At 43.4% G+C, this 25361-nt stretch overlaps 1 protein-coding gene across 1 annotated transcript in view; it reads right to left on the bottom strand.

Annotated features, from left to right (window-relative positions):
- Window positions 1–25361, bottom strand: part of LOC146785921 (fetuin-B-like) — a 129631-nt gene that overhangs the window by 48075 nt on the left and 56195 nt on the right. The window contains exons 2-5 of the mRNA XM_085635319.1: window positions 21036–21143; window positions 17480–17567; window positions 17024–17184; window positions 12365–12472 (exon numbers count right to left, since the gene is read on the bottom strand). Coding sequence (XP_085491445.1) covers window positions 12365–12472; window positions 17024–17184; window positions 17480–17567; window positions 21036–21143 — 465 coding nt within the window. The remainder of the gene's footprint in view (window positions 1–12364; window positions 12473–17023; window positions 17185–17479; window positions 17568–21035; window positions 21144–25361) is intronic.

Here is a 25361-nt window from a genome sequence, read left to right as displayed (position 1 = left end):
GCATTAGGCAAAGCTTCCTGTTTTGGGAAATTATTAATTGGCCACTATTTCATGATCACCTATGGACATTATTATCTCCACATATTCTACCTGATATGTGGGTTAGGTACTTTAAAGCAATTTATGAGACTGCTACTTTATTAACTGTGTCCTATGATCACCTTCAGCCATTAAGTCACACAAACATTTCTTTCCTGTGGAAGGAGGTAAGGGATGCCATCAATGTGATACCCATGAATAAAGCCCCTGGTCCTGTTGCGGTTTCCATAGACTTATTTAGCTCCAATGTTATGCTTTGGGCTCTATTAATTGTCATTTATATCAATGCAGCAGTTCGGTATTTTCTTCCTTTATACTGGTCAAAATAAGTGGTCCTACCTGTATTTAAAAAATGTCCTCATTGCTACCAACCTATTTCCCATATTTGTGCCGTAGTCAAGACCTCATGGCCTGCCATCACCAATGCTACCATGAAAACCCTCTACTCGGGGTCTCCATTGGACCCTTGCCCCCACCACGCCTTCACCAAAGGACTACTACCAATCAATGAAGCACTAACACCCATCACCAATGCCTCCATCAACTCCCCGACACCTGGAAACATGCTACCATCATGCCCCTTTTCAAGAAACCATCCGCTGACCCAGCCACGCTTTTCAGATACAGACCCATATCCTTGCTACCATCCCCGGCAAAACTAATCAACTGATGACTCACCCCCACCTCAGGAACCGCCAGCTCCTCAATGCCACACAGCCTGGATTCAGACCCAACCACAATGTATAAACAGCACTCATTGCTAACACAGACGACATCTGTATGATCCTTGACAGCTGAGACACGGCAGCCCTCGTTCTCATAGACCTCTCTACAGCATTTGACAGGGTCTCACATCCCATCCTCATCAGATGCCTGGATGAGATTAGCATCCAAGGACCCAATCTCCACTGGATCTGCTCCTTCTTAACAAATAGAACACAAGTTGCTAGCCTGGCACCTCACTCCTCAGAACCCACAAACTCATCGAGGAGTCCCTCAAGGTTCATGACTCAGCTCTACCATTTTCAACGTATACATGATCCTTCTGATCAGTGTCATCCACACACAAGTTATCAACATCCTCTCCTATGCATATGAAATGCAACTCATTCCGTTCCTCTCGGACAAGACCCCCAACACAAGAAGCAAGTTCACCACCTGCATGACCGAACTCGCTCAACACGCACAAGACAGAAGTAGTGATCTTCGGCATGAACACCTCACCATGAGACTACAATTGGTGGCCAGCCGAACTCAGACTCATACCTACACCCAGAATCCACGCCAGGAACCTCAGGAAAATCATCAACAGCAACTGGAGATGACTGCACAAGTCAACACCATCACTGTATCCTGCTTCTACAATACCTCAAAATGCTGAGGAAGATATTCAAGTGGCTCCCAAGCAACACAAGAAAACATTTCACTCATGCCCTCATAACCAGCAAGTTGGGCTATGGAAACGGCCTCTATGCCGGGATCACCAAGCAACTCACTAGCAAACTATAGACCATACAGAACTCAGCAGTCACGCTCATCATCAGCCTCCCACACAGAACTCACATTACAATACACCTAAGGGAACTACACTGGCTTCCAACACACAAATGGACTCAATTCAAATTCCTCCCACACATATTCAAGACACTCCAAAACTCAGTCCCACCTACCTGAATAGTCGCACCTCTTTCTATCAACCATCCAGACACCTCCTATCCGCCAACATCCCATGCATACACAGAACAAGATGCGGAGGACCAGCATTCTCTTACATCCCTCACTCTCCACATCGGAGCATCTCCCTCTCTTACTGAATTTGGCAAGAAGCTGAAGACCTGTCTTTTTTCAATTAACTGACCTACCATAGGTAGGGCTAGGCACACACCCCTACTCAGTGCTAGGATACCCGTGCGGGTGATTGTGCACTTTACCAATACACATAACACAACAATAGATTGATGTCCTGGGATAAAGATGATCACTTTTTGTCTAATGCCCAGTATGTTTTTAGACCCGGCTTAGGGACTGTTGACCAGAGCCTAAACTTACACCTAATTTTCAACAAATACACAGTAGCTAAACAAGGATGCATTCATTTGGCCTTTATGGATCTAAGTGCAGCATTCAATAGGGATAACAGAGATAAACTCTGGGCCATCAAGCTAAACATAGGAGTGGAGGCAAATATTGTTTATTTCTTGCATGATTTGCCCTTGAATCAGTCAGGCATGATAAGAAAGGTTAATGCACAGAGCACTTTATTTTAAAACAGGGTGCGAACTAGGGCTGTAATCTGGTGCCTTTTCTGTTTACATTATATATTACTCATCGGGAACAGGCATTGATCGAATGAAGGCATAATATCCCCATGATAGGGATGCGTCTGATACCACCATTATTGTACACCAATGGCACAGTTCTTTTGTCCAGAGCAGCATTAGGCCTTCAGCACCCTCCTAATTATTTTGTGAGTTTTCTGGATAAACTGGACTTGAGCACAAACATAATAAATCTCATGGTATGGTGAAAAGGTCATAGGTCAACAAAATCCAGAATGTTTTCCATTAAGGGCAGTGTCATCATCCGTGACAAGGCATTTCCAGATCTATGGGTTACATTTGACTCCTCTAATTCTTGCTGTTCATTGTTAATACATAGAAGACATGATTTCTCCAGAACAATACCATCCACCTTTAATTTTGCCATTAGGCTGGGCTATAAGCTATTAGAAACCATGTTGAGAATTTATAAGGCCATGTGTGTCCCCATTGCTACTTGAGGCAGTGATATTTAGTGGTATGTAAACTCTCCGATGCTCCAAAACATTGAAAATATGTGTATGAGAAGACTATTATCACTCCGCTTAAGCTCTGCCTCGTTTATTATACATGAGGAGTTAGGCCAGGGTTACTTGTCAGATGTTTGCAGATAGGATTCCAAGCCTCTCCATCATCTTATCTACTACATACTAAAAGCAACATGCCGGTACCTGGGCCAGAACTCCCCATCCTGGCCACCTACCCTCACATATCGTTCTGGGAAGTTCTTCCCTTCCTCTGTCAAGGCTTCAAGAAGTCTGAGGTGACAAAAAACTAGTGTCAGGTTCCTTTGTGTGTCCTGAAGGCAAAGTGGGGCATGGAGCAGCTCCACCCCCTGCAATCCTGGACGGATGGCCCAACTTGTCCACACCTAATCCCCATTGTGTCACTGTCGGGAGGAATACACAAAGCCCAACAGCGGAGCCATTCACAGTCCTCAATAATGGCAGCTATCACTTGATCCATTCTTCCCAGTAGCATTGCACCAGGGGGAACAACCAAACTAAATGTATGAAGTTACCGGTTGTGACTCTGCATCTGGAGTAGTATAGCAGGGCCCAGTTTGTGTAGCCTCTCTGGTGTGTGATATTGTGATAAATTATGTGTAAAGTTTATAATGCTTGAGCCCAAGCCTATAGTTCAGGGATAGTTCGCCTCTTTGGCTGCAGCAGTAGATATATTCCTCTTTGGAGATTTCGAGGTCAAGGTCTTCCTCCCACTTCTGACGGGACCAGGGGGGCTGATGACAGGGCCATTTTCTGGCTCAGGTTGTATATGTGTGACACCAGCCATCAGGGTGACGGTGAGGTCAGCACCTGTTCCAAGGTGTTGGAGGCCAGGATGGGTAGTTCTGGCCCAGGTACCGGCATGTTGCTTTTAGTATGTAGTAGATAAGATGATGGAAAGGCTTGGAATCCTATCTTTGTATGAGGACCTCCTGTTGTGTTAAGGTATTTCCTGCATATACATCTTCAGGACTAGTGAGGTAGAGAATCTTCTATCTCCTGCACAGCCCCACATCCTCCATAACCCTAATCATCAGGTTTTAAAGCAACACTTGCTTAATGCATACATGTCTGGTCGACCTACGCAGTTCAGCAGCCTGCGCCAGACCCACACTGTGCAGCCTACAGTGTCGATCTCCACTTTTGGTCATTTTTACTCAGCCCACAAAATGGTGGTAAGTCACGCTGGGGCAGTTGTATCCATTTCAATGGGTAGGTGAGGCTGAAAGGGCAGCGGGTACATCCAGTAATGGAGATATTGTGCTTGGGCACAAACGTGATTACTTCAAAGTCTGGCGCCACTAGGTTCCCTGGCTATAGGCTAGCACAAGGCTCTTCTAACTCAGGCAGGGCTGCTTTTCCAACCAGGCCAGTCTGGTCAAGGCTGTTCTTAACATGCCAAAATACTCTTTCGTGAAGGGAATAAGTATATTGTTGAAGAGGTACAGGCAGGTGAGCCATCTTTGCTAGTGAGATGCATCTTGCCAGGGACAGCGGCAGTATGATCCATTTATCGATTTGTGTGTCTGCTTTGGTTATTAGTATGCCATAGTTTTCACAGAGCATCCTGTCCCAGGTGATGTATAGCCAGAGAAGCCGACAAAGCACTCAAATTCCCTGATCACATTTCCTGAAGGGTGATTCACGTAGTGTGACATCGTCTGGGTACAGAGAAACCACAGGACATCTACCAGTGAAACTGAGACCTTTTTCTGAGTGATGTTGATGCAGCCAGGCAGTGAGAGGCTCCTTCGCTAGTGTGAACAGGACCAGCAAGAGCGAACAGCCCTGCCTGTTTCCATGGCCTACATGTATTTAGTCTGAAAGCATACCATTCTGCCAAATTCGTGCTGTGGCTGTCACTCAGAAAAGGTTAATCCACTTCAGTATCTGCTCCCTCATTCTCAACCTGAGTGCATAAACTAGATAAGGACATTCAAGCGAATAAAACACTTTGGTGGCATCCAGAAAGACCACCACCACTTCGCGATCAGGGTTGGTTTGATGTAAAATGGAGAAGAGCTTTCTTAGGTAGTGCAAGGTTGACCTGCACTCCTGAGTGATCTGGGTGAATTAGAAAAGGGTGCAAAGATTGCAGTCTGCTTTCCACCAGCTTCCTAGAATTTTATTATCGATATTAATAAGGGATAGTGGTCTGTACGAGTCCAACTCAACCGGGGGCTTGGGAGGCTTTTGTATTGTCATCATCTTGCATGGAAGGATGTAGTGACCCTCATACGACTGCTTCTTCATAGACTGCTAACAGCCTAGGGGCCAGGAGGAATGTGCACTCTTTGTAGAATTGGGATGGTAGCCCATCGGGTCAGGAGCTTTGCTGCTCAGAAGAGACAGTATCATTTCTATGATTTCTTTGATAGTTACAGCCTGTTGAGGTATTCTCAGTGCCCACCCTCAACCGATTCCAGCACTATAGTGTTGGAGTACTGATCCTACCCCTGTAGTTCAGGTTGGGATATGGAAGTGTACATCCCCGTATAGTGCTTCTGGAAGGTGGCCAGTATCTGCTCTGTGTCTGTTGTGGTGTGTCCGTTGGGCAGTGTTAGTTAGGACACCATCCCATTGCTTCTATTTTGTTGTATAAAGGCCACCAAGGTTTTACCGGCCTGTCGCTCTCACCGTAGGTCCTTGCCCGCACCTCTCTGGCCAGGAAGTTGAGTTTGGCTAGGGCCGTTTCTTGGTACTCAGTGAGTGTAACTCTGGTTTTCGCCGTGTGCTCTGAAGTCGTCTGCGTTCCCTCAGCAGCTTCCAGTGCTTGCAGGGTGCCTTCCAATTTGCTTATTCTGCACCTTATATCACACACTACTGCTGCCTGTTTCACAGTACAGGCCACCTTCTATGTTTCTCTTAGTATTGCAGCGCTGGACACAGATTTCTCATTTGTCTTGAAGAATTACATTGATTCCATCCGAATTTCTTCTCAACATTCCAACATGTTTGGCAATTGCTGAGCTGCCCACGCCTGTTCTATACACCCTAACGTTGAGGACCACCTTAAAGTTACCCACCAAATGACTACTCCAGACCTCAACTGGTCCACATTCAGCCATAACACTGGAAAGATGTTTGGGACATCCATATTGGGAGCATATACGCACACCAGTGTAATCGGCTGATTGTGTACCTACAAGTGGACTAAAATATATGTCCCTTCTGGGTCTTTCAGGGAGCTGATTGGCATTACAAGTGCATGCCGTAAGCATACTTTAACTTAGTAACTTTTGTGATTCACCCTGACAAGGATTGTGGTTTTGCCTGAGTGGAGACTCCACCACCCCTCAAACAATATCCCAATTTCTTACACATACCCTCAATTTTAGAATAAAGTGCTTTTTGTACTTTAACTGGTAACATCATAAGAAAGAGGTTTTTATAATGAGTAAAATCAGCATTTTAATTGTATCTAAATGCACCCACCAAGAGAGGTACAAGGAGAGCCATTTTTCCAAGAGATTTTACTTTTAAACTGTAGCTTAGATAATCTGTACCCCATTCAATTACAATACAAAATTCCTAGCCCTTTGGTTTTAGTAGAGACCATATTTCGGATAGGTTCCCTAATGCAACATTCATTAAGAGGCAAGACTTCAGACATGTCAACATTTAGTTTATAAACCAAAATATCAGAAAAGGAGAACAGTTCATTAAAAACAAAGGCAAGGATTGCTCACTGTGTATGAAAATATCATCTCCATATACAGTGAATTTGATACTTTGATCGTGGAAAACAAAGATTGTGTAATCATCAGATCTTCTAAGCCTTTCATAAGTGGTTTGAAGACGAGAATAAACAATGAGGCAGAAAGAGGGCAGCCTTGTCTAGTTCCTTATGTTACACCTACATTTCAAACTGCTTTCCTGGCCTTTATCTAAATGTGTATGTCTGAGACGCTCTAGGTGAAACAATAAGCTTAGGTTTGTGGGTTATATATTTGAATCAACTATGCTCATATTAATATTGATGCTTAAATGCCGAAGAGAAAATTGTGCTCATTACTGCATTGGGATCTTATGGTCTTATTGAAATGCCTGTTTTCCTGAAAATGTCATATGTGCCTCTGCCCACCACACTGAAGTTGTTGGTCTGTTAGATGTCAGACACATCACTTACAAGTTATAGCTCAGAACTGCTCATTGAGTTCTGCAATAGTCCTATTTAACTTAATTTTCGTGTAATATGTTACCTTCCCCCTAGTACATTACAGGCAAATACGATGATATTGAACAGCTGTGGGTGAGACAAGAGATAGGAAAGTCCAAGCTATATCCTTAGCCTAGTCCATCAGTAGATTCATATTTGGGGACTAGTTGATGGCCAATAGAAATCAGCTTTTTATTCTCTGCTACTTGAAAACATGGGATATGTATGGATAATCTGCCAATTTTCCCTGCATGTGGCTTTAAGGGAACTGTATGGTACAGCAGGCCCTTCACCATGCGTCAGGCAGACGAGGATTAAGTAGAACCCTGTTGTTGTGGTTTTTTTCCTTCTGGACAAGGGGTGGCACTACACTGTGGTAAGGGACAGTTTAATGGGGATAATGTTAGGTGAGGCATTTACAGCCATGTCCCCTGATTGTAGCGGCATCCCTAGAAGAATACTCCATATGCTTGTATACCAGATTTTGGTAGTCACAAATATCAACATACACAAATATTTTGTTCATGTAGCACTGAATTCCACCTGTATTGGGATTTTCTGGGCATTTTGTGATGATACAATTTGAGAGGTTTGACCTTCCAAAATTTGTGGGGAGGCGGAAATGGTCTGCAAATATTTGATTTCTGATCCCTCTTGAAACAGGATTGTGTAGGGAAGAGAATTAAGGTATGCCTGCTTATATGCCTAACTGAAAAAACAGAAAAATAACAAATTCAGCAGGAAAGCAATCTACACTGTCACATTGGTCCACTCTATCCTCTTTCCTAATTAGGCCATGTTTCCAACAACATTAGGTGAAGCATTTATCAGGCATCATAAATACCTTGTTTTCTGAGTTTTCAACAGGAAAATGGGACACAATTAGAGAAATGTGGATCTTACCACAACAAATTTCGCTTATACTCATTTTTAAAGGACGCCCCCTCTCAGTAAAATCTTTGCAAGTTTGACCTGCAAGAAATCACCTGAAGAACGTTGTGGTAGTTCAGTAAAGAGCACACATTCAGAATTCAGATCCCTGTGAAACGGGGATTTGTTCAGGGACTGGGATTTTTACTGCCCATTTGTAAAAGAGGACTAGGTATATATGGTCATGTACTGGCTGGGATCATGTAAATCATGGCTGTTAGCTGATAATAAAATACCTCAAGGATAGACCAAAAAGTCATATGGGATGTGATGCACTGCAGCCAGGAAATCAATTTGTGAAAGCAATCGTAACGCTTTTGTATTCCTTCCTAGATTAGCCGATCTCCTTGGCAGATGGTTGCTTTTGGGGAGGACTAGAGCTTAGACTGCAGAGGAATCCATTTCAATTTGGAGGCTACATCTCCTTTATTGCACCTATAGGGTAAATACCAACACAATTCAGAAGGTCTTGGCAAACTAAATCCCATATTTGGAGCTGTGAAACCAAATGGTGGGTTTGCTCTCTCCTAGGATAGAAAAAACAACTTACCGGAAAGGATTTTGTCTCAGAATTAGTGTGGGAAGTAAAAACAGTTCCACCTGAACCTCATTACAATCTTCTTTCCTTCCCAGACTCTATGAGGTCTGTTCCTCTAAGAGCTAGTAATACAGACACCTCAATAGAGAAGGAGGGGAGTGAGAATGGAGAAACCAAATCAAGAGAGAGGAGAAGATAGTGCTAATAAGTTGCGGGGTTCTATGGTATATAAACAGGGTCTCTCTGTCAGTTCACAAGAAGCTGTGTCCCTGAGAGGAAGGGAGTATCTTAAAAGTTCTTGTCTCTTTTCCAGACAAATGGGGAGCCTAGGAAACAGGATGGAGGAGAAAGGGGAAGAAACTATGGACCTCAAAAGAAGCATCCTGTCAGTGCCACTGTCTACTTCAGGGGGTGACCCTTAGGGAAGATTTCTATTAAAGATCGATTTCCAAGGAGAGTAGTATATGAAGAGAAGGGAAATAGTGAAAATGTGGACTGAACTTGCAAAAAAGTATGCCTTCAAGCCTAAAGAAAGAAATGATCCTGAAATCAAGCACCTATTACTATTGTAGTATGTCTGCATACATTTCCTTTATTGACCAAAGAACCAGTGCAGTCTAGGCTGGCTAGAACCTGGAATCCAAAATAATGGTGTCTAGGTTCTCCTGATATCCATTGCCAGTGACAGGCTGCATTTTCACCCTACTTCAGATCAAATATTGACAGTTTGAAGCCTGGACTTAATGTTTTGCAAGAAAACGTGCTTTGAGTCCCATGTCAGTCAAGCTTCCAACCAAAATAACTTAATTTTTTAAGATGCTGATGTACACCTTCCCATTCCATAAACAACACAAAGAGTTTCTATAATTTAGGCAATGTTCCTGCCTATGTTAAACTGCACCCATGCATTCTGTATTTAATGCCAGTCAAATTACTAAAAGTAAAATTAATAATTGAGAATAATTTCCACAATATGCATGCTGGCGAGCGAGATTTTGCTTTCAAACATGGGCGGTTGCCGGCGTTCTTGAGTGGTCGCTGTCAGAGTAGATTTGCTGCCGCTTGAGAAGATTCTCTACTCGAGAAGTAGCAAAATCAACTTGAATGGCTGTGCGCTCTTGCGCAACATATGGTGCTGTTTACGCTGATTGTCAGCGCTGCTTTCACTGCCAGCGCTAAATTGTCCTGCAACCAGTGCGACCTGCATATTTTGTGCCTGTTGGTGAAATTTTTCAGAATCTTCGGGAGTTTTATGTAACTCCGCGGAATTCTGCGGCATGAAATTCTGCAAGGTCCGCCCACCCCTAGATGTTATAAGCATCAAAACTAAAATGGGTAACTAAAATTCTAACTCTATACTTATGGGGAAATTTTAAGTTAGGCAGACAGTTGTCAAACTATTTTTTCATTTCTGCTAGCCTAGCGGCAGCTCAGCCAGTACTCGATGATCTGTGAATGCATTTTCTATTACACAAACGGTGAATGCCCCTCACATGAGGATAAATTATGCTTCTTCCTGCATAGTCTGCCGTGCCTTACATGGCAGACGGTATGTGAAAAAAAGGAAATTTGGTAGGCCTACACTCTAAATAAGGCGGGCATTCCAAACTCTAGATTTAGACAGCCATATAAGTGAAAGGGCTACTAGCGCAGAGCTTCTAAGGGTTGAGCCAACTGGTGCTGTGCTGTCAGAAACTCAGGTCCTGATTCACAAAGACAGTCCACACTCCTGACGCTGGCTCCGCAGTCATGACTGGATTTCCGCACTCATGGCAGAATCTTCACAAGTGTTTTCGCCATCACTAAATCAGGTGGGGAACCTCTGGCTTGGGACACCAGCATATGTAACTTTAGGTAAACCATGAATGACTCCCTTAGTCTTTCTAGCTCAAGTTCCCTTTAGGCTTAAAATGTCATTTTAATTGTCTCTACTATTCCTGGGATCCGTATGAAAGACTAGTTTATATTTTTCCTTATGAAACTTTGGTTCCTGCAGTAAAACTGCCACTAGCGAGTACATCTCTCTCATTTGTTTGCAATCCCATAACTGACCCAGATAGAACTGTTGTGTAGTTCCTATAAATCTATATAGGATCTGCTCTTTTAGACAGCATAAACTGTGGGATTGGTGTCCAGACTGATTCCAGATACCCCCACCGGATATGGTCGACTGTATACCAGCTAACTCACAGTGCCACTGTAAACTCCTCTTACCAAGGAGAGAATAGTTCCTGGCAACTATCGAACATGACAACTCTTTTTCATGAGGGATCATGGAAACAATACAGTACTTTTCGCTCAGTCACTCGTGCTCACTTTGTCTCGGAGAGATACACAGAATAAACAGTGGGGTCGTTTTTCAATAGGTATTTATTGAGTCAGCATCATTCTTGTGTAAAATAGGTGTGCTAAAAACAACCATAAGACAGAAGCAGATATAAATGATTATAAGCACCAACAGTGTAAACACATGGTAGATTTCTACCATAGTGCTAAAACAATAAATATATGCAAGAATATAAATACATGACAGTAATAATGCGTACTCCTACGATGCGACCCTAACTAGATGTACCTAAGTGTACCAAGCATTTATGTAGGTGTATAGCCAAGACTCCCCCTAGGAAAGAGCCAACCCCATTACCTGGCTAGAGTGAGTGAAGGACCCCCTCTTGGTCTCGAGATGGACACCCTGCGAGGGATGTCAGACTACTGAGTGCTGGAGTGCCTGCGTGCAGGAACCTCAGTGTCTTGCGTCAGTGTGTCAGCATGGAAGACTTTCTCCTCTGCCTACCCCGGCAAAAATGTGGTGTATATATACCCAAAAGGTACCCTCAGGTGATTCTACCTTGCTGTGTCATGTCGGCTCAGGATGACGGAAGGGATGACCCTTATACAGAGTTAATATGCAGAAGATGGTAATCCTGCTGTGATTCTGAGAATCCTTATGCATAATTAATGAGGCTAGTATTCGGGGAAAACCACACTACATTTATGCAGCGCTTAGCCAGGTAAAAGGTCAATACCAAACACCGTTATGTAGTACAATAGTACGGTAAATGTAGGTGAAGGGTGAGGTGACTACTCAAACCTATATTGTGCTACCCGACGAAAAGCTAACATAACGGATAGCATGGCCTGAATGTTTACTATTGCACACTCTGCTGGTCCAATTGTTATTACTTCAGTGTTTTGAAGAACCAGCCTGAAGCCCTCATAGCCTTAGGCCCTCACAGCCTGCGGCCCTCACAGGGAGTCAAGTCAGTTTCACATCAGGGGGTTGCACTGAGATAGAAAATGGAAACCATTTTAGCAAAGCACAGTTCGACGAGTGCAAGCCTCAGTCCAGAGCAGAGATCAAAAATACACAAATCTAAAACAAAAACACTATGCATATGAATTACCTTACAGTAAATGAAAAAGGAGGCAGTTCTATTCAAGTATCCCATCATCCCATCAAAATGGAAATTTTGTTTAGCTATGAGTTCCCAGAGTGACATGTTCCTGCCTTTAGACTAACCCTGCTTTCTTTCCAACCAATAGAAGGCATACCATCCTGACTGAACAACAACCTTTGCATTATCAAACTTTTAAGCACCTCCGATTCCATTTTAGTGCTCAGGATTATTTCTTTTTCAGGTACTGTTGTGTGATCAGATTATATATTTAGCACCTCAGAGATGTAGCAAAAATTCAAGTAAATCAAGCAGCAAAATGGCCACAGTTTTAGCATGCTTTTGTTAGAGAAACGTCCTACAAATGTTGCCACCTGTCCCAAAAGGATAGCATATAGTGTAATTAAATGAGATTAATTATTCCCGTTGTCTAGATAAGCTATCAATTACAAGGACTGTATTTTGAATTCTGCACTTACAGCTTGTTCATCCTCCAGGAAGTGACAGTCTGCAACATGAGTTTCTGATTTAGAGCAGTTTGTTTCCTTAACAATAAATTCCACAAAATATGATGGACCATTAACCCACTGAAAAAGAACAAATGCATTTGTCAGTGATATCCAAATGATGGAAATCATCTATTGCAGTAGCCAAAAGTCACAATTTTTGTAATGCATATTGCCCACAGTTTGTGAAATTGCATTTAACTACATTTTACATTTCGCTCTAGTGAGCAAGCATCATTTCCTTATTTCACTGTACAATGATGGTATCTATCCAACACCTATTAGGGGAATGATCAGTAGAGCTGCTGTAGTGAAAGGCACATTTCCATTGGAATTATAAGACCCACATTTAAATTGCCTGTAAATAAATCACAAATCCTCCATTTTGTCTCAAAATGTGTCTTTCCAGCATGGTTGCTCAGAGAGGTTAGTGCACACAACTTAATTGTGAAATTGATAACTCTTTCTCTTTAAAATGCTCAGAAACAGCAACACTGATGTGTCAAGTGCTTCCTAAATACAGGTCATGATGTTTTTCGTTTTTGGCAGATTAAGTGTGCCACTTTTGTATCAATTAGTTAACTTTAAAGGCACCTTAAAAATGACGCCAATGACTTTCTGTCTCAATATGAACTTCTTGGCAGAGACAGCACACTCTGTCCACACCTTTTAAAAATGGACACAATCTAAGGACCTTGTTAAAGTGCCCTGGTGTGTGAGAGAGATTTCCCCCTTGCACCGAGTTACTGATACCAGAGGTACCAGTAACTCAGGGAGGGAGGGGGAAATCCCACCTTTAACAAGTTGAACTCTGAAGATCCACTAAGAAATCAGAAACAATTGGGTGAATTGCTAATTCTGGGTTTGTTTCTTCACTTGTCTCAATATGAGCTTCTTAGCGGAGACAGCACACTCTGTCCACACCTTTTAAAAATGGACACAATCTAAGGCCCTCGTTAAAGTGCCCTGGTGTATGAGAGAGATTTCCCCCTTGCACCGAGTTACTGATACCAGAGGTACCAGCAACTCGGGGGGGGGGGGGCGGAAACCCCACCTTTAACAAGTTGGACTCTGAAGATCCACTAAGAAATCAGAAATAATTGGGTGAACTGCTAATTCTGGGTTTGTTTCTTCACTATTTCCTGATTTAATGCCTAACCTTCACCCGGAGACTTAAGCTACTTTCAGCAGCCGAAATGTCCTCTTGATGAAACTCGAAAGTTCATAGATCCGCAATTTTCTTACATTTTAGGTGAGGCTGGTAACTGCTATCACCAGCTGACAGGAATTAAGAGGTCACTCATAAAGAGGACCCTAATGGTTCTGATATTGTTAACCCCAGAAAGGACAAGTTTTACAAATGCTTAAAAATGTCTTTGATATTTAACCCAAGCATCTCTTGTCACATCAATGTAACTGGGATGTTTAAATCCTTTCTTCTCAATGCCCAGTCATCTATATAGAAAACAAAATAATTCAATTCCACTTGAACAATCTGCTTCTAGTACACAAAAATGAATTGCTATTTACCCGTGAGTCTTAATTTATGACTCTTTGTAATCCTAAAATTGGGGACTTGTTCCAACTTTAAATATATTTTTATGGCAGATTAAACTCGTAGAAGAATCATTATTTTTCATACCAAACTTGATATTAACAATGTGGGCACTGCACTCAAATTACAGAGCTCAAGGTTTGTTGGGCTCGTGCAAACCAATTTTTACATTTAAATTTGGCATCTGGTATCCCCTTGAACCTGACCCGCACCTTCCTGGATACTGCACCTGCATTTATGGACCACCTCATAATCATAAAACAGTTTTAATCACTTGATTGTCCTAGGTGATTTTAATATTTGGATTGATAAGCCATGTCAGGGAATTGGCTTTAGTTTATTGCCAAATGTGTACTCCACATCACACAGTGTGGAGTCACAATATCAATATTTTCACGTTAACCTACTCAGGAGTGTTGACTCCACAATATCAGCTACATTTCATGGTCAAGGTAAGTACAAGTAGAGATGGAAGAGTAAATCTATACTTCTTTACAAGTACCTGAGAATATATTGACCTGATATTATGAAGTAGATATCTGTGTAGGTCGGTATTTTTGTAGTCGTTGTAGTGGCATACAACCCAATCCATTGTGCAGGACATACTCATAGCCTTGTGCTCCACGACATCTTCTTACTATGTCAGATTCTATGGATCTTCCTTATATCATTCTTGGCTTTGACCAGATGCTTAGGGCAATTAGGTCTGCATGTGCTACTGTATCAATTCCATCAAGAATTCACTGGTAGGGAAATGTGGATCACTCTTGTCAACCCTCTCTCACTGAATTGGATAAATATATAATGAATTTGCCATTTCACTTTCTGATTTCTCTACGGCAAAGAATGACAAACCCACTTCCATAATACCTGTTAAAGTAAAGACATAAAATGCCTAGTCCAAGTGGATTACTGCCAAACTATAAAGAAGAGGCAAAGGTGGAGAGCAATTGCGGCCACCTGTATGAAAATGCTTACATAAAGATCTACCACCATCTTCTTTAATGAGCTACAACATGGCTAAAAACTGCTTTTCTGATAGAATCCTTTAATCAAATAAAGGTCAACAAGGACTTATTTGAGGTTATTGATGAAATCGCTACCTACTTACGCACACTTTGTATTTCACAAGATGAGTATGTTACTTTTACAATAGAGATATTTTGTGCCAATATACAAAAAGTACATGCAATGTTCTCTATGTTTTTCATTGTGTATTAATTGCTATTTGATACATAATTGTATTGTTTTGTATTGTAATTGCAATTTAATAGCCCTTACTACCTATGACGAGGCATCAAAGTGTTTTTTGCCGAGTAGCACAATACTCCGGATTCCATTAAGGATTAGTGGTGAATTTGTATATTAGTAGATAATAATAAATAAATGCTGCAGAAAGAGCATTTTTGCCCCTCAACCTAGTATTCAAATTCACTGCAAAAACACAAGAGTTGCGTATTTGGGCCGTGGTCATGTCTGTTGTGTACAAACTGAGCATAGGAATGTATGGAGCCTCAGGCATCATCCAGGCCTTCTTTGTCAGGCCTATAACTCAGGCGGAGGACATTTAGAAACTGATAGAACCATCAGAAGTGGGCTATAAAGCTAGCATCTCATGCACACTAATTATATGCAATTGAATCTAAGTTTTAAGGATGAGGACTCTTTCCGTTCTATTTATTAGATACCATATGATCGACTAATTGGAGATGAATGTCTAGCAATTTCTTAAAAATGAACTCTGCAAAGCAAAAACTTCTGTTGACTAAGCAGGAACACCTCATTGCAGGACCAGTGTTTGGCCACATTGAGTGGTCAGTATCCCAACGACGAGGGGGACGGTCAAAAGTTACATGTGTTATCTAAAGCTGTACTAGTCCAAGTGCATTAGATTATATAGTATACGTGGTGCAATCGATAGGTAACCCAACCGTTAATGCAGATGGGCTAAGGCTCCAACTAAGATCCTCAACTGTGGCATGACGCTTTTGTAGCTCGACTCTGCCATTGCTCATGGAGCCTTAGTCCATCTGTAATAGTGGTCAGTTTACCTATCGATTGCACCAGGTATACTATATAATCTAATGCACTTGGACTGGTACGGCTTTAGATAACACATGTACGTCTGATCGCCCCCGTCCCCATGAGTAGTTTAGTCCTTCACTTTTCACGATCCTGACTAATTGCCTTGATCCTCTATGACAATTGTTTGGCAAGAATCATGTTGGCCAATAATTATATTTAGAGCTAATGTGGACTATTATATTCATTCTGGCCTACATTTGTTTTTGGCATGACCGAGGGTTCCATACATTAAACATTTGCCTTATTAACACTTCGAGTCATTTTTAACCCACCAACCTACTCACTCACTAACACCCTCACATAATACCCCACACTTCACTAAGGCAGCTTAAAAGAACTCCGGCAAAGAGCCCCCCCTGAGGGCCTGTTGGGCATTGCAGCGCCGGCCCAACGAGGAGCTGCCCTATGAGGAAGCATGACACCCCTTGGGGTGTGTAAGGGCTCTTGTTCCTGAAGGATCAGACCCCTGACTTGATCCCTCATGCACACCTTTATGTATACAACACCAAGTAATAGCATAAGCTCTGGCTCAACCTCATTGGCCTCCTGTGGGGTTTAAGTCCCTCCACCTTGTGCTAAGGAACTTCTGTGGCAGTGCACCCAGTACTTCTGGAGCCAAATTCTTCAAATATTCACCTTTGCAGCTTGATGGCTTCCTCTCATCTTTCACCTAGCATCCCTTCTTTCAGTCTGGAGAGATTTGCGGTGAAGATTTTTGTGTCTAAGCTACCACAGCTGGGAAGAATCTACATGCATTTTTAATGAACAGACAAGAGCAAGTCTGATAACTATTTAATCGCCTCTCTGGAGTTGTTGTGGTTCCCACGTAGCATGCCTGTCTCCATCTTAAAGTACCCTGAGACTTTATGAAAAGACCAGAATAAAAAATAAAATAAAAAAAGTAAAAAGAAATCATGTAACTCATAACAGAATAACAGTTATGAAGCATTTACCAGCTTATGATGTGTAATGATAAATAGTTTTGTAGTTACCTGCATTTTTGAGTTTTCTACCATGTAAACCTTGTAGTAGTGGGTGTTATTACTTTCTTTGTTGTATTTTGCAACCATTGTATCAGCTATTGGTTCAAAGAGAGGTGACTCACTCCCAGTGGGGCAGTCAGGACACATGGAGGAAATTAAACTTTTAGGAACTGTGAAGGTGAAAAAAATTATTATTGTTTTTTTCTGAGCTGCATTATGCTACATTATGTACTTGTATCGTTGGCTCTACATTACACGTCTTTCTCATGTATGAATCATGCTACAGCGATATAAATGTATATCAATCACTTGAATTATATTTCAATTCACATGCTAAATTCTTAAACATTATGTTTATTAGTTATTGATATGTCAGGGATTGTTTTGCCACTTCCTTGTCAAAATGGCATTTGTGGCCGATCACATACATAAGGACGATTTCTTGAAACGGAAACAACACCGTACCTGGACCGAGGATACAATTATAACTGTACAGTTTGACTCTCCTCCAAGGCAAACTGAGGTAGAAGATAGCTTTACATTGTCCAAAAATCTGGAAATAAAGGTAAGACAAGTTAGACATAGAACACAACATTGTTTTGGTGTTTTTGAACAGCTTTATTTTCTATCATTTTTCAGGATGTACTACAATACAAAACAACGTATTAAGACAGAATTTTGGGACATCAATCTGTAGAGAGCCACATATATGGTCCAGATTTTCCAAGGCTTTATTTCATTTTTCAATGCTACGAAATATGTTTTTAATGTTTTAATTCGCAATAGAATTTTGAAGATTTCGAAGTAATACTGTAATTAGTGATTGAGTGAATTGACACCCAGAACCTTAGAGGTACGTCCACCCTACTCTTGAAACCACCAAGATTCAAAAAGAAAAAAATCTTACAATCGTACGTTCTCTGGTCTGGCTCCAAGAATCTGGAACTCCCTGCATCCTGAGATCAGATCCAATCCCTCCACAATATCTTTCAAGAAACATGTCAAACGGCTACTCTTGAACAAACTTTAACGGCTTCAACTCAATCAATCAATCATTGGCATTTGTAAAGCACGCTACTCACCCGTAAGGGTCTCAAGGCGCTAGGGGGGGGGGGGGGGCTAATGCTCGAACAACCAGGTCTTGAGCTGCCTTCTGAAGGAGAGGTGGTCCTGTGTAGAGCGAAGATGGCTGGGAAGAGAGTTCCAGGTCTTTGCTGCAAGGTAGGAGAATGACTTTCCTCCGGCGGTGGCTCTGCGGATGCGGGGGACGGCTGCCAGGGCTTGTCCGGTCGATCATAGGTTGCGAGTGGGTACGTAGAAGAAGACGCGGTGGTTGATGAGCTTGGGGCCTTGGTTGTGAAGGGCTTTGTGTGCGTGGGTGAGGAGTCTGAATGTGATTCTTTGGCTTACTGGAAGCCAGTGAAGCTTTTTCAGATGGCCGGAGATGTGGTGGTGGCGCGGGACGTCCAGGATGAGGCGTGCATCTGCGTTCTGGATACGTTGGAGTTTCTTCTGTATTTTGATCGTGGTGCCTGCGTAGAGGGTGTTGCCGTAGTCCAGGCGGCTGGTGACGAGGGCGTGAGTGACGGTTTTCCTGGTGTTGGTGGGGATCCAGCGGAAGATCTTGCGGAGCATGCGTAGGGTGTTGAAGCATGATGAGGTGACTGCGTTGACTTGTCTGGTCATGGAGAGGGAGGAGTCCAGGATGAAGCCGAGGTTGCGGGCGTGGTCGGTGGGTTGGGGAGTGCTGCCTAGGGCGGGGGCCACCAGGAGTCGTCCCATGAGGTTGGAGTCGGGCCTAGGATGAGGACCTCCGTCTTGTCGGTGTTGAGTTTAAGCCGGCTGTCCGTCATCCAGTCAGCGACTTCCTTCATTCCTTAGTGCAGTCTGGTTCTAGCGGAGGATGGGTTGTTGGTGAGAGAGAGGATGAGTTGTGTGTCGTCTGCATAGGAGATAAGGCTGAGTCCGTGTTTGCGTGCGATGTTTGCCAGGGGGGGCATGTAGGTATTGAAGAGGGTGGGGCTGAGGGAGGATCCTTGTGGGATGCCGCAGATGACCTCGGTAGCCGCTGATCTGAAGGGGGGGAGGCGGACTCTCTGAGTTCTTCCGGAGAGGAACGAGATGATCCAGTCCAAGGTCTTGCCTTGGATGCCAGCGTTGCTGAGGCGCTGTATCAGAGTGCGGTGGCATACCGTGTCGAAGGCTGCGGAGAGGTCTAGGAGTATGAGAGCCGCGGTCTCTTCCTTGTCGGTCAGGGATCTGATGTCGTCCGTGGCTGCGATGAGGGCGGTCTCGGTGCTGTGGTTGGCCCTGAAGCCGAACTGCGAGGGGTTGAGTGATTCGTTGGCTTTGAGGAAGGTGGCGAGTTGTGTGTTGACGGTTTTCTCAATTACCTTTGCTGGGAACGGGAGGAGAGAGATGGGTCGGAAGTTCTTGAGGTCTGTGGGGTCTGCTGTCGGCTTCTTGAGGAGGCGTTGAGTTCGGCATGTTTCCAGCTCTCGGGGAAGGTGGCGGTGGTGAGGGAGGTGTTGATGATGTCTCGGATGACTCGCATGCTCTTGTTCTGTTATTACTGCGATACTTATGGTAACTCACGAATGCGCCTTATTTTATGCTGGTAACAACTGACTCTCATGCTCTTGTTTCTGTTAATACTGTGATTCCTATTGTAATACAAGAATGCGCATTATTGTATACTGGTATGTTAAACTGTTTTCGTGAGCTAGGACACCTCTGATACCCCCAACTCTTAACTGACTCTGGTTTCCCACTTTGTTGTAACGCCACTTACTGTTCCACTGACTGTGTTACCCTATATTTTTTGCCTTTTCTTTACAGCGCTCTGATACCCGTATGGGTCTTGTTCGCGCTCTATAAAACTTTTCAAATAATTGAATAACTGGTTGATAGAAAATACTGTGTTTGCTGGGGTGTAGTATTTATAATGTTTGTTGGCTGATTACATGTATTGTTTTGGTTAAATACTGGCTTCCAGTCTTTCAGTCAAATAAAAGCAAGTACTGTGATATCCGAAGTATTGATTGTCTTATTTTTTTGTATGGTCATGTCATGTATTCCCTTACTTGGATGCCATATTTAGCAACTATATTGCATGAAAGTCAGCATACGCTTTCTTAGCAAGGGGGCACTGGTGACATATAATGTGTTAGTTTATTGTGTTCTTGTAATGATAGTTTAATTATGGTGTTGGCATTGAAATCAGTGTCATGTGGTTGCATGTTGAAATATTAACTGGGTAGTGATATGCCCAATGTAGTTTGGTTGATGGCATTAATGATTTTACAGGCCTATTGTGATTGCCTTTGTATGCATGATGTTGATTAAGTGATGGCATGGTCATATCCGAATGGAGCCATTCATGTTGTTTTAAGATGCTATGCAAGGTGAAGTTATGGTGTATGTCACGTAGTGTTAGCTTTCTGTCACATGCTGGGGTAGATGCAATAAGTAATACATGGTATATGTAATGAATGCAGCTTTTCTGTTTGGATTATGGCATGCATAACATAAGGTATGTTCTGTGTTAAGGGACTAATGAGTTTGTTTAAGAGTTTTTAATTGTACTTTGGATCTACATTTCAACCATACCGTGGACTTTGTTAAGTGTCTACCGATATGTAGAGCTTCTGCAGTCCAGTGGTGTGGCTAGCCCTGTGCCATTTGGATGACGGCATATCTAGTTCTAGGTATACGGTAACACAAGCTGTGGAAGGCGGCGATGACATGCATGTGTTTAGTGGCTTGTAATGTGTTTACTATGGTGATATGCACTGCACAAGCTGGGCAGTTATATGTACAGTGGTTTTCAGACTATGGGATGAATGTTAGTTTGATGGTGACATGTAAATCTCGTTTTTAGATTTCATATCTGTCTTTACCAAAAGAAATTTTAAATTTACACATGACAAAGAAATCTTAAACTATGGAGCCTATTTGTACTTCAAGTACATTTAAGGCGAAGCATGCATTTTGCTGTAAAACTCGCTCTCTCAGTACTTACCGTTTCATGGAAGGGTCTGATGTTACAATCTTTCCAGCTTTTTCGACTTACAATATGGCAGTCTGTTTCAACCACATCAATCGTGAAATAATAGATATTTCCAGCACCCTAAAAAAGGAACATAAAACGTATTCATGAACTGGGCGTAAAAAGTTGGAATCAAATTAATCACTTAATTCTTGAAACTCAGAACTCTGAAACTGCTTTCCCCCCAATATTGGCACCCTTTTTTCTCTGTGCGATAAATCTTGTGCTAATGGCTGTCAGTGGTAATCCTTTCCATAAGGTTATATGCAGGATAAATGTTCTAGAGAGTAATAGGGGTAGAATTGTTAGGGTATAAGCTCAACATTAATAAAACCCTGCTTGTGACCGATGATCCTAACATGAAAACTGATCCCCGTTGGGTTAAATCTGAGGTTTATCTTGGAGTACCTTCAACTTTAAGTATGGGGGACATACATTCTAAATCTCAATTCTAATTTACTATATTCCAAGTCATTCAACATTTTTCAAAAGTGGCATTGGCTCAATCTCAGCTTAATAGGCTGATGTCATTTTATAAAATGGGTTATTCACCCGAATATGAATTTCATACAATCAAAATGACCAGGCCTATTTAAAATAGAACTTGACTTTGAAAACAGTTGCTCTGATCTGGTTAATTTGAATCAGGGCAAGGTGGCCAATATGGCGGCCGTAATGGGCCTGCCTCTTTGGGCTCTATCCAAAGCCCCAGAGAAATCCTTCCTTATCCAGAAAAACTTAGCCCATCGCACTGGCCTTCCACGTTCTGCCACCCCAGCAAGCCCAAGCAAGATTGGTTTGCAATTTGGCACAGCAGGCAGGAGCTGTGTGCGGAACCTGCCAGATCCTGGCCCACGAGGCCCGAGAGGAGCGGCGTCGCCAGCCATGCCCTGGTCTCCCCACTGCCAAGCACATTCGGCTCCGTAGGTTCCATTTCCTGTAGGGGGCTCCATTACTGCACAACAGTGGAGAAATCTTGTTGAGTTTCACTACTCAAAATTCAACGGAGTTACATTAAAACTCTATGAGATTCCACAGAGTTCCGTGAATGGGCAGAAATTAGCACGGCAGTCTGATTTTTAGCACCGGAAGCTTGTTGTGCGTCGCACGAACAGCACTCTGCAGCACGCCAGAGGGATCTGCTTCTTTGCTGCTGTTCGAGAAGATTTTCTACTCAAACTGCAGCTTTCTCACTGCAAACAGCTGGGACTGCCCGCATTGAGAACATCTTGCTGGGTGGCCTCCTAGCACTAGGGGACGCCAATTCTCTTACCAGCACTGAGAAGTGCTGTGAGCTACAGGTGGCTCTACTACCTGATTGAGGATCTGAACAGTGTTCTGCCACCTGATGCCCATGAGGGAGTAACCCGTGGAGACAGCATGGCACAGGCCACAGACAAACATGCATAGCAGCACGGACGTAATCAGAGGAACTGCAGAACTCAGAGGCTGAATTATGCCACAACCCTACAGTGATTGCTGGGTGGATGGTACAGGAGTGAGTGGGGAGTGAACTCAATGGCCTGTGATCTGCCTTGCCATCAGGCCCCTCTAAAGAGATAGATCACACTACATGATGGTCAAGCCTACCGGGACCAGACCTCCTGACCCCCCACTAAAGATATAATAGACTACCTGGCAATGTCATCACAGGGTAGGGACCGATGAGTCAACTTGAAACCACTCTAGAAAAACATTTGGGCAGTTTTCCAGGATACTAAAAGCAATCCTCGATACCAAAACCTTTCTAGAGGCCAAGATTGACACAGTTTCACTAGAGGTGAACTTACTTTGTACATAGGAAGCTAGTTAAGAGGGTCGACAACACAGAATCTGCATCACCAAGATGCGCAATACAATGTCAAGTGTAAAACATGAGGGCCAACATTAAAAGCCTTCAGTTGAGTGCAGAAGATGCTGAAGGGACCTCAAGACACAAGAGTATCTGATTCATGGGCCTCCCAGGACAAGGGAAAGGGACCAACATGGAGCTGCTTCTCAAGCAATGGCTGATAAACACTGTCCTAGCGGGAAGGTTCCAAAATGTTTCTGTATGGAAAGAGCACACTGAATCCTTAGAAGGCCCTAGCGTCCGGAATGGCTCCATGTCTTTTGATTGCTCAATTGCTCAACTATAGAGAAAGAAACCTCATCTTACAATGTTTCAGGACAAAAGGCCTGTGGCAGTTTGAAGTAAAAGTCATTATGGCTTACCCAGATTATACATCAGAGGAAAAGGAGCGAGGTTAAGCAAAAACTACACCTCATGGGCCTGAAATACACCCTCCATTTCCTTGCAAAACCTTGCATGGTTGAGGGAGAGGTGACACACTTTTCAAGTCACCGGAAGAGGCCTGGTCCTGAATAAATACGAAAGGCATGGAGACCCAAATGATTACAGAATTACCCAAAGGGGTTGGGAGACCCACAGATTGAGAAGGAGGCACAGCAGGAAACCGCACACTCACCCAATCAAAAAACAGGCAGCTAATGAAACAGCGCAGGTGGTAGCGGATCACCTACGGCACAATAAGAATTATTTCACTGACATACCTATTGGCTCATGAATGGGACTCTGTGGCCAGCACCAACAGATCCGGTGACTCTACGGAAGGAGAGCAGCGGGGCCTGGCCCTCATGCCCCGTCTGATTGATGAAACAGCTTGATGCTTAATTGTTATTGTTTGTTCCTAGAGGACCAGATGGGGTGTTCCATTAGCTTCAGGTAACATCGAGGGGGTGCTCTCACGGCGGGCGAGTGGCTGATGGCAAAAATTGTGCTTACCTAACTGGGGCGTAATGTTGGCCCTGTTACATGTCTTCATTTTCCATACTGGACATGGCCACTTTGTTAATGGATAACAACTTATGGAGGGATATGATGTATATGTGTGAGAGATGAACAATAAGTACCTGGCCAGGGGTGGGGATTGGGAATGATGTTCCCCACTCCCCATTGTTACCACCTCCTTTGGGAATGTTGTTCCCAACAAGGAAGGCCCGCAGTGAGAAAATCTCGCAAAGTGCCCTAGCACTGGCAAATCATGTTAGGGGAAACCACTTCTCGCTCATGCTCGCCAACTTCCTGTTGGTGAGCCGCACGTGAGAAAAAGCTGTGCCACATGGTGGCTGAGGTAGTTTGGCCATAACTCCATGTTACAAGCGTAATGCGGAGTGGCCAAAACTCCACAAACTCCGTCGGCGGAGCATAATTTATTACCCACCCCTAAAGGTGGGTCCCTGCATCTACACAGTGGAAAGACTGAATGGAGGAGTCCCACGAGGGAGATACAGATGTGGTGTTGACTACCTGAGAGTGATTGATCGAGCTGAGCGTACTGGGCGGCCCGACCGTGGTGCTGAGAAGTGTGGCAAGCTACAGTTGGGTCTGCTACCTGATTGAGGATCTGAATGGGGTTCTCCCACCCGGTGCCCATGAGGGAGCAATCAGTGAGGACAGCATGGAACAGGCCCCAGACAAACATGCATAGCAGCACGGACATCCTCAAGGGAACCAGAGAACTCAGAGGCTGAATTACGCCACAACACTACAGTGATTGCTGGGTGGACGCTACAGGATTGAGTGAGGAGTGATCTCAATGGCCCGTGATCTGCCATGCCATCAGGCCCCACTAAACAGATAGACCGCACCACATGATGGTCAAGCCTTACAGAACCAGACCTCCTGACCCCACCACTAAAGATATAACGGACTACCTGGCAATACCGTCACAGCTTGGGGACCCATGAGTCAGCTTTAAACCACTCCAGAAAACTATCTGGGCAGTTTGACAGGATACTAAATGTAATCCTCGATACCAAAACCTTTCTAGAGGCCAAGATTGATACAGTTTCACTATAGGTGAACTTACTTTGTACATAGAAAGCTGGCCGAGAGGGTCCACGACACAGAATCTTCCATCACCAAGATGCGCAATAAAATCTCAATTGTAAAACATGAGGGCCAATATTAAAAGAAAGCCTTCAGTTGAGTGCAGAAGATGTTGAAGGGCCCTCAAGACACAACAATGTCTGATTCATGGGCCTCATGGGATGAGCAGAAGGGGCGAACATGAATCTGCTTGTCAAGCAATTGCTGCTGAACACTGTCCTAGCAGGAAGGTTCTGAAATTCTTCTCAAGAAAGCAATCTAAATCCTTTGATAGAACCCACTGTCTGGAGCAGCTCCGCGCCCTGTGAGTGCTTGACTACTCAACTATAGAGACAGAGAATTCATCTATGGCTTTACCCATATTATACAGCAGAGGAACAGGAGCAAAGTTAAGCAAGAACTACACC

The sequence above is a fragment of the Triturus cristatus genome, chromosome 11 (assembly GCF_964204655.1).
Source record: "Triturus cristatus chromosome 11, aTriCri1.1, whole genome shotgun sequence".
Classification (NCBI taxonomy): Eukaryota; Metazoa; Chordata; class Amphibia; order Caudata; family Salamandridae; genus Triturus; species Triturus cristatus.
The sequence above is the reverse complement of the archived record's forward strand: the minus strand, read 5'-3'. Positions and strand labels throughout refer to the sequence as shown.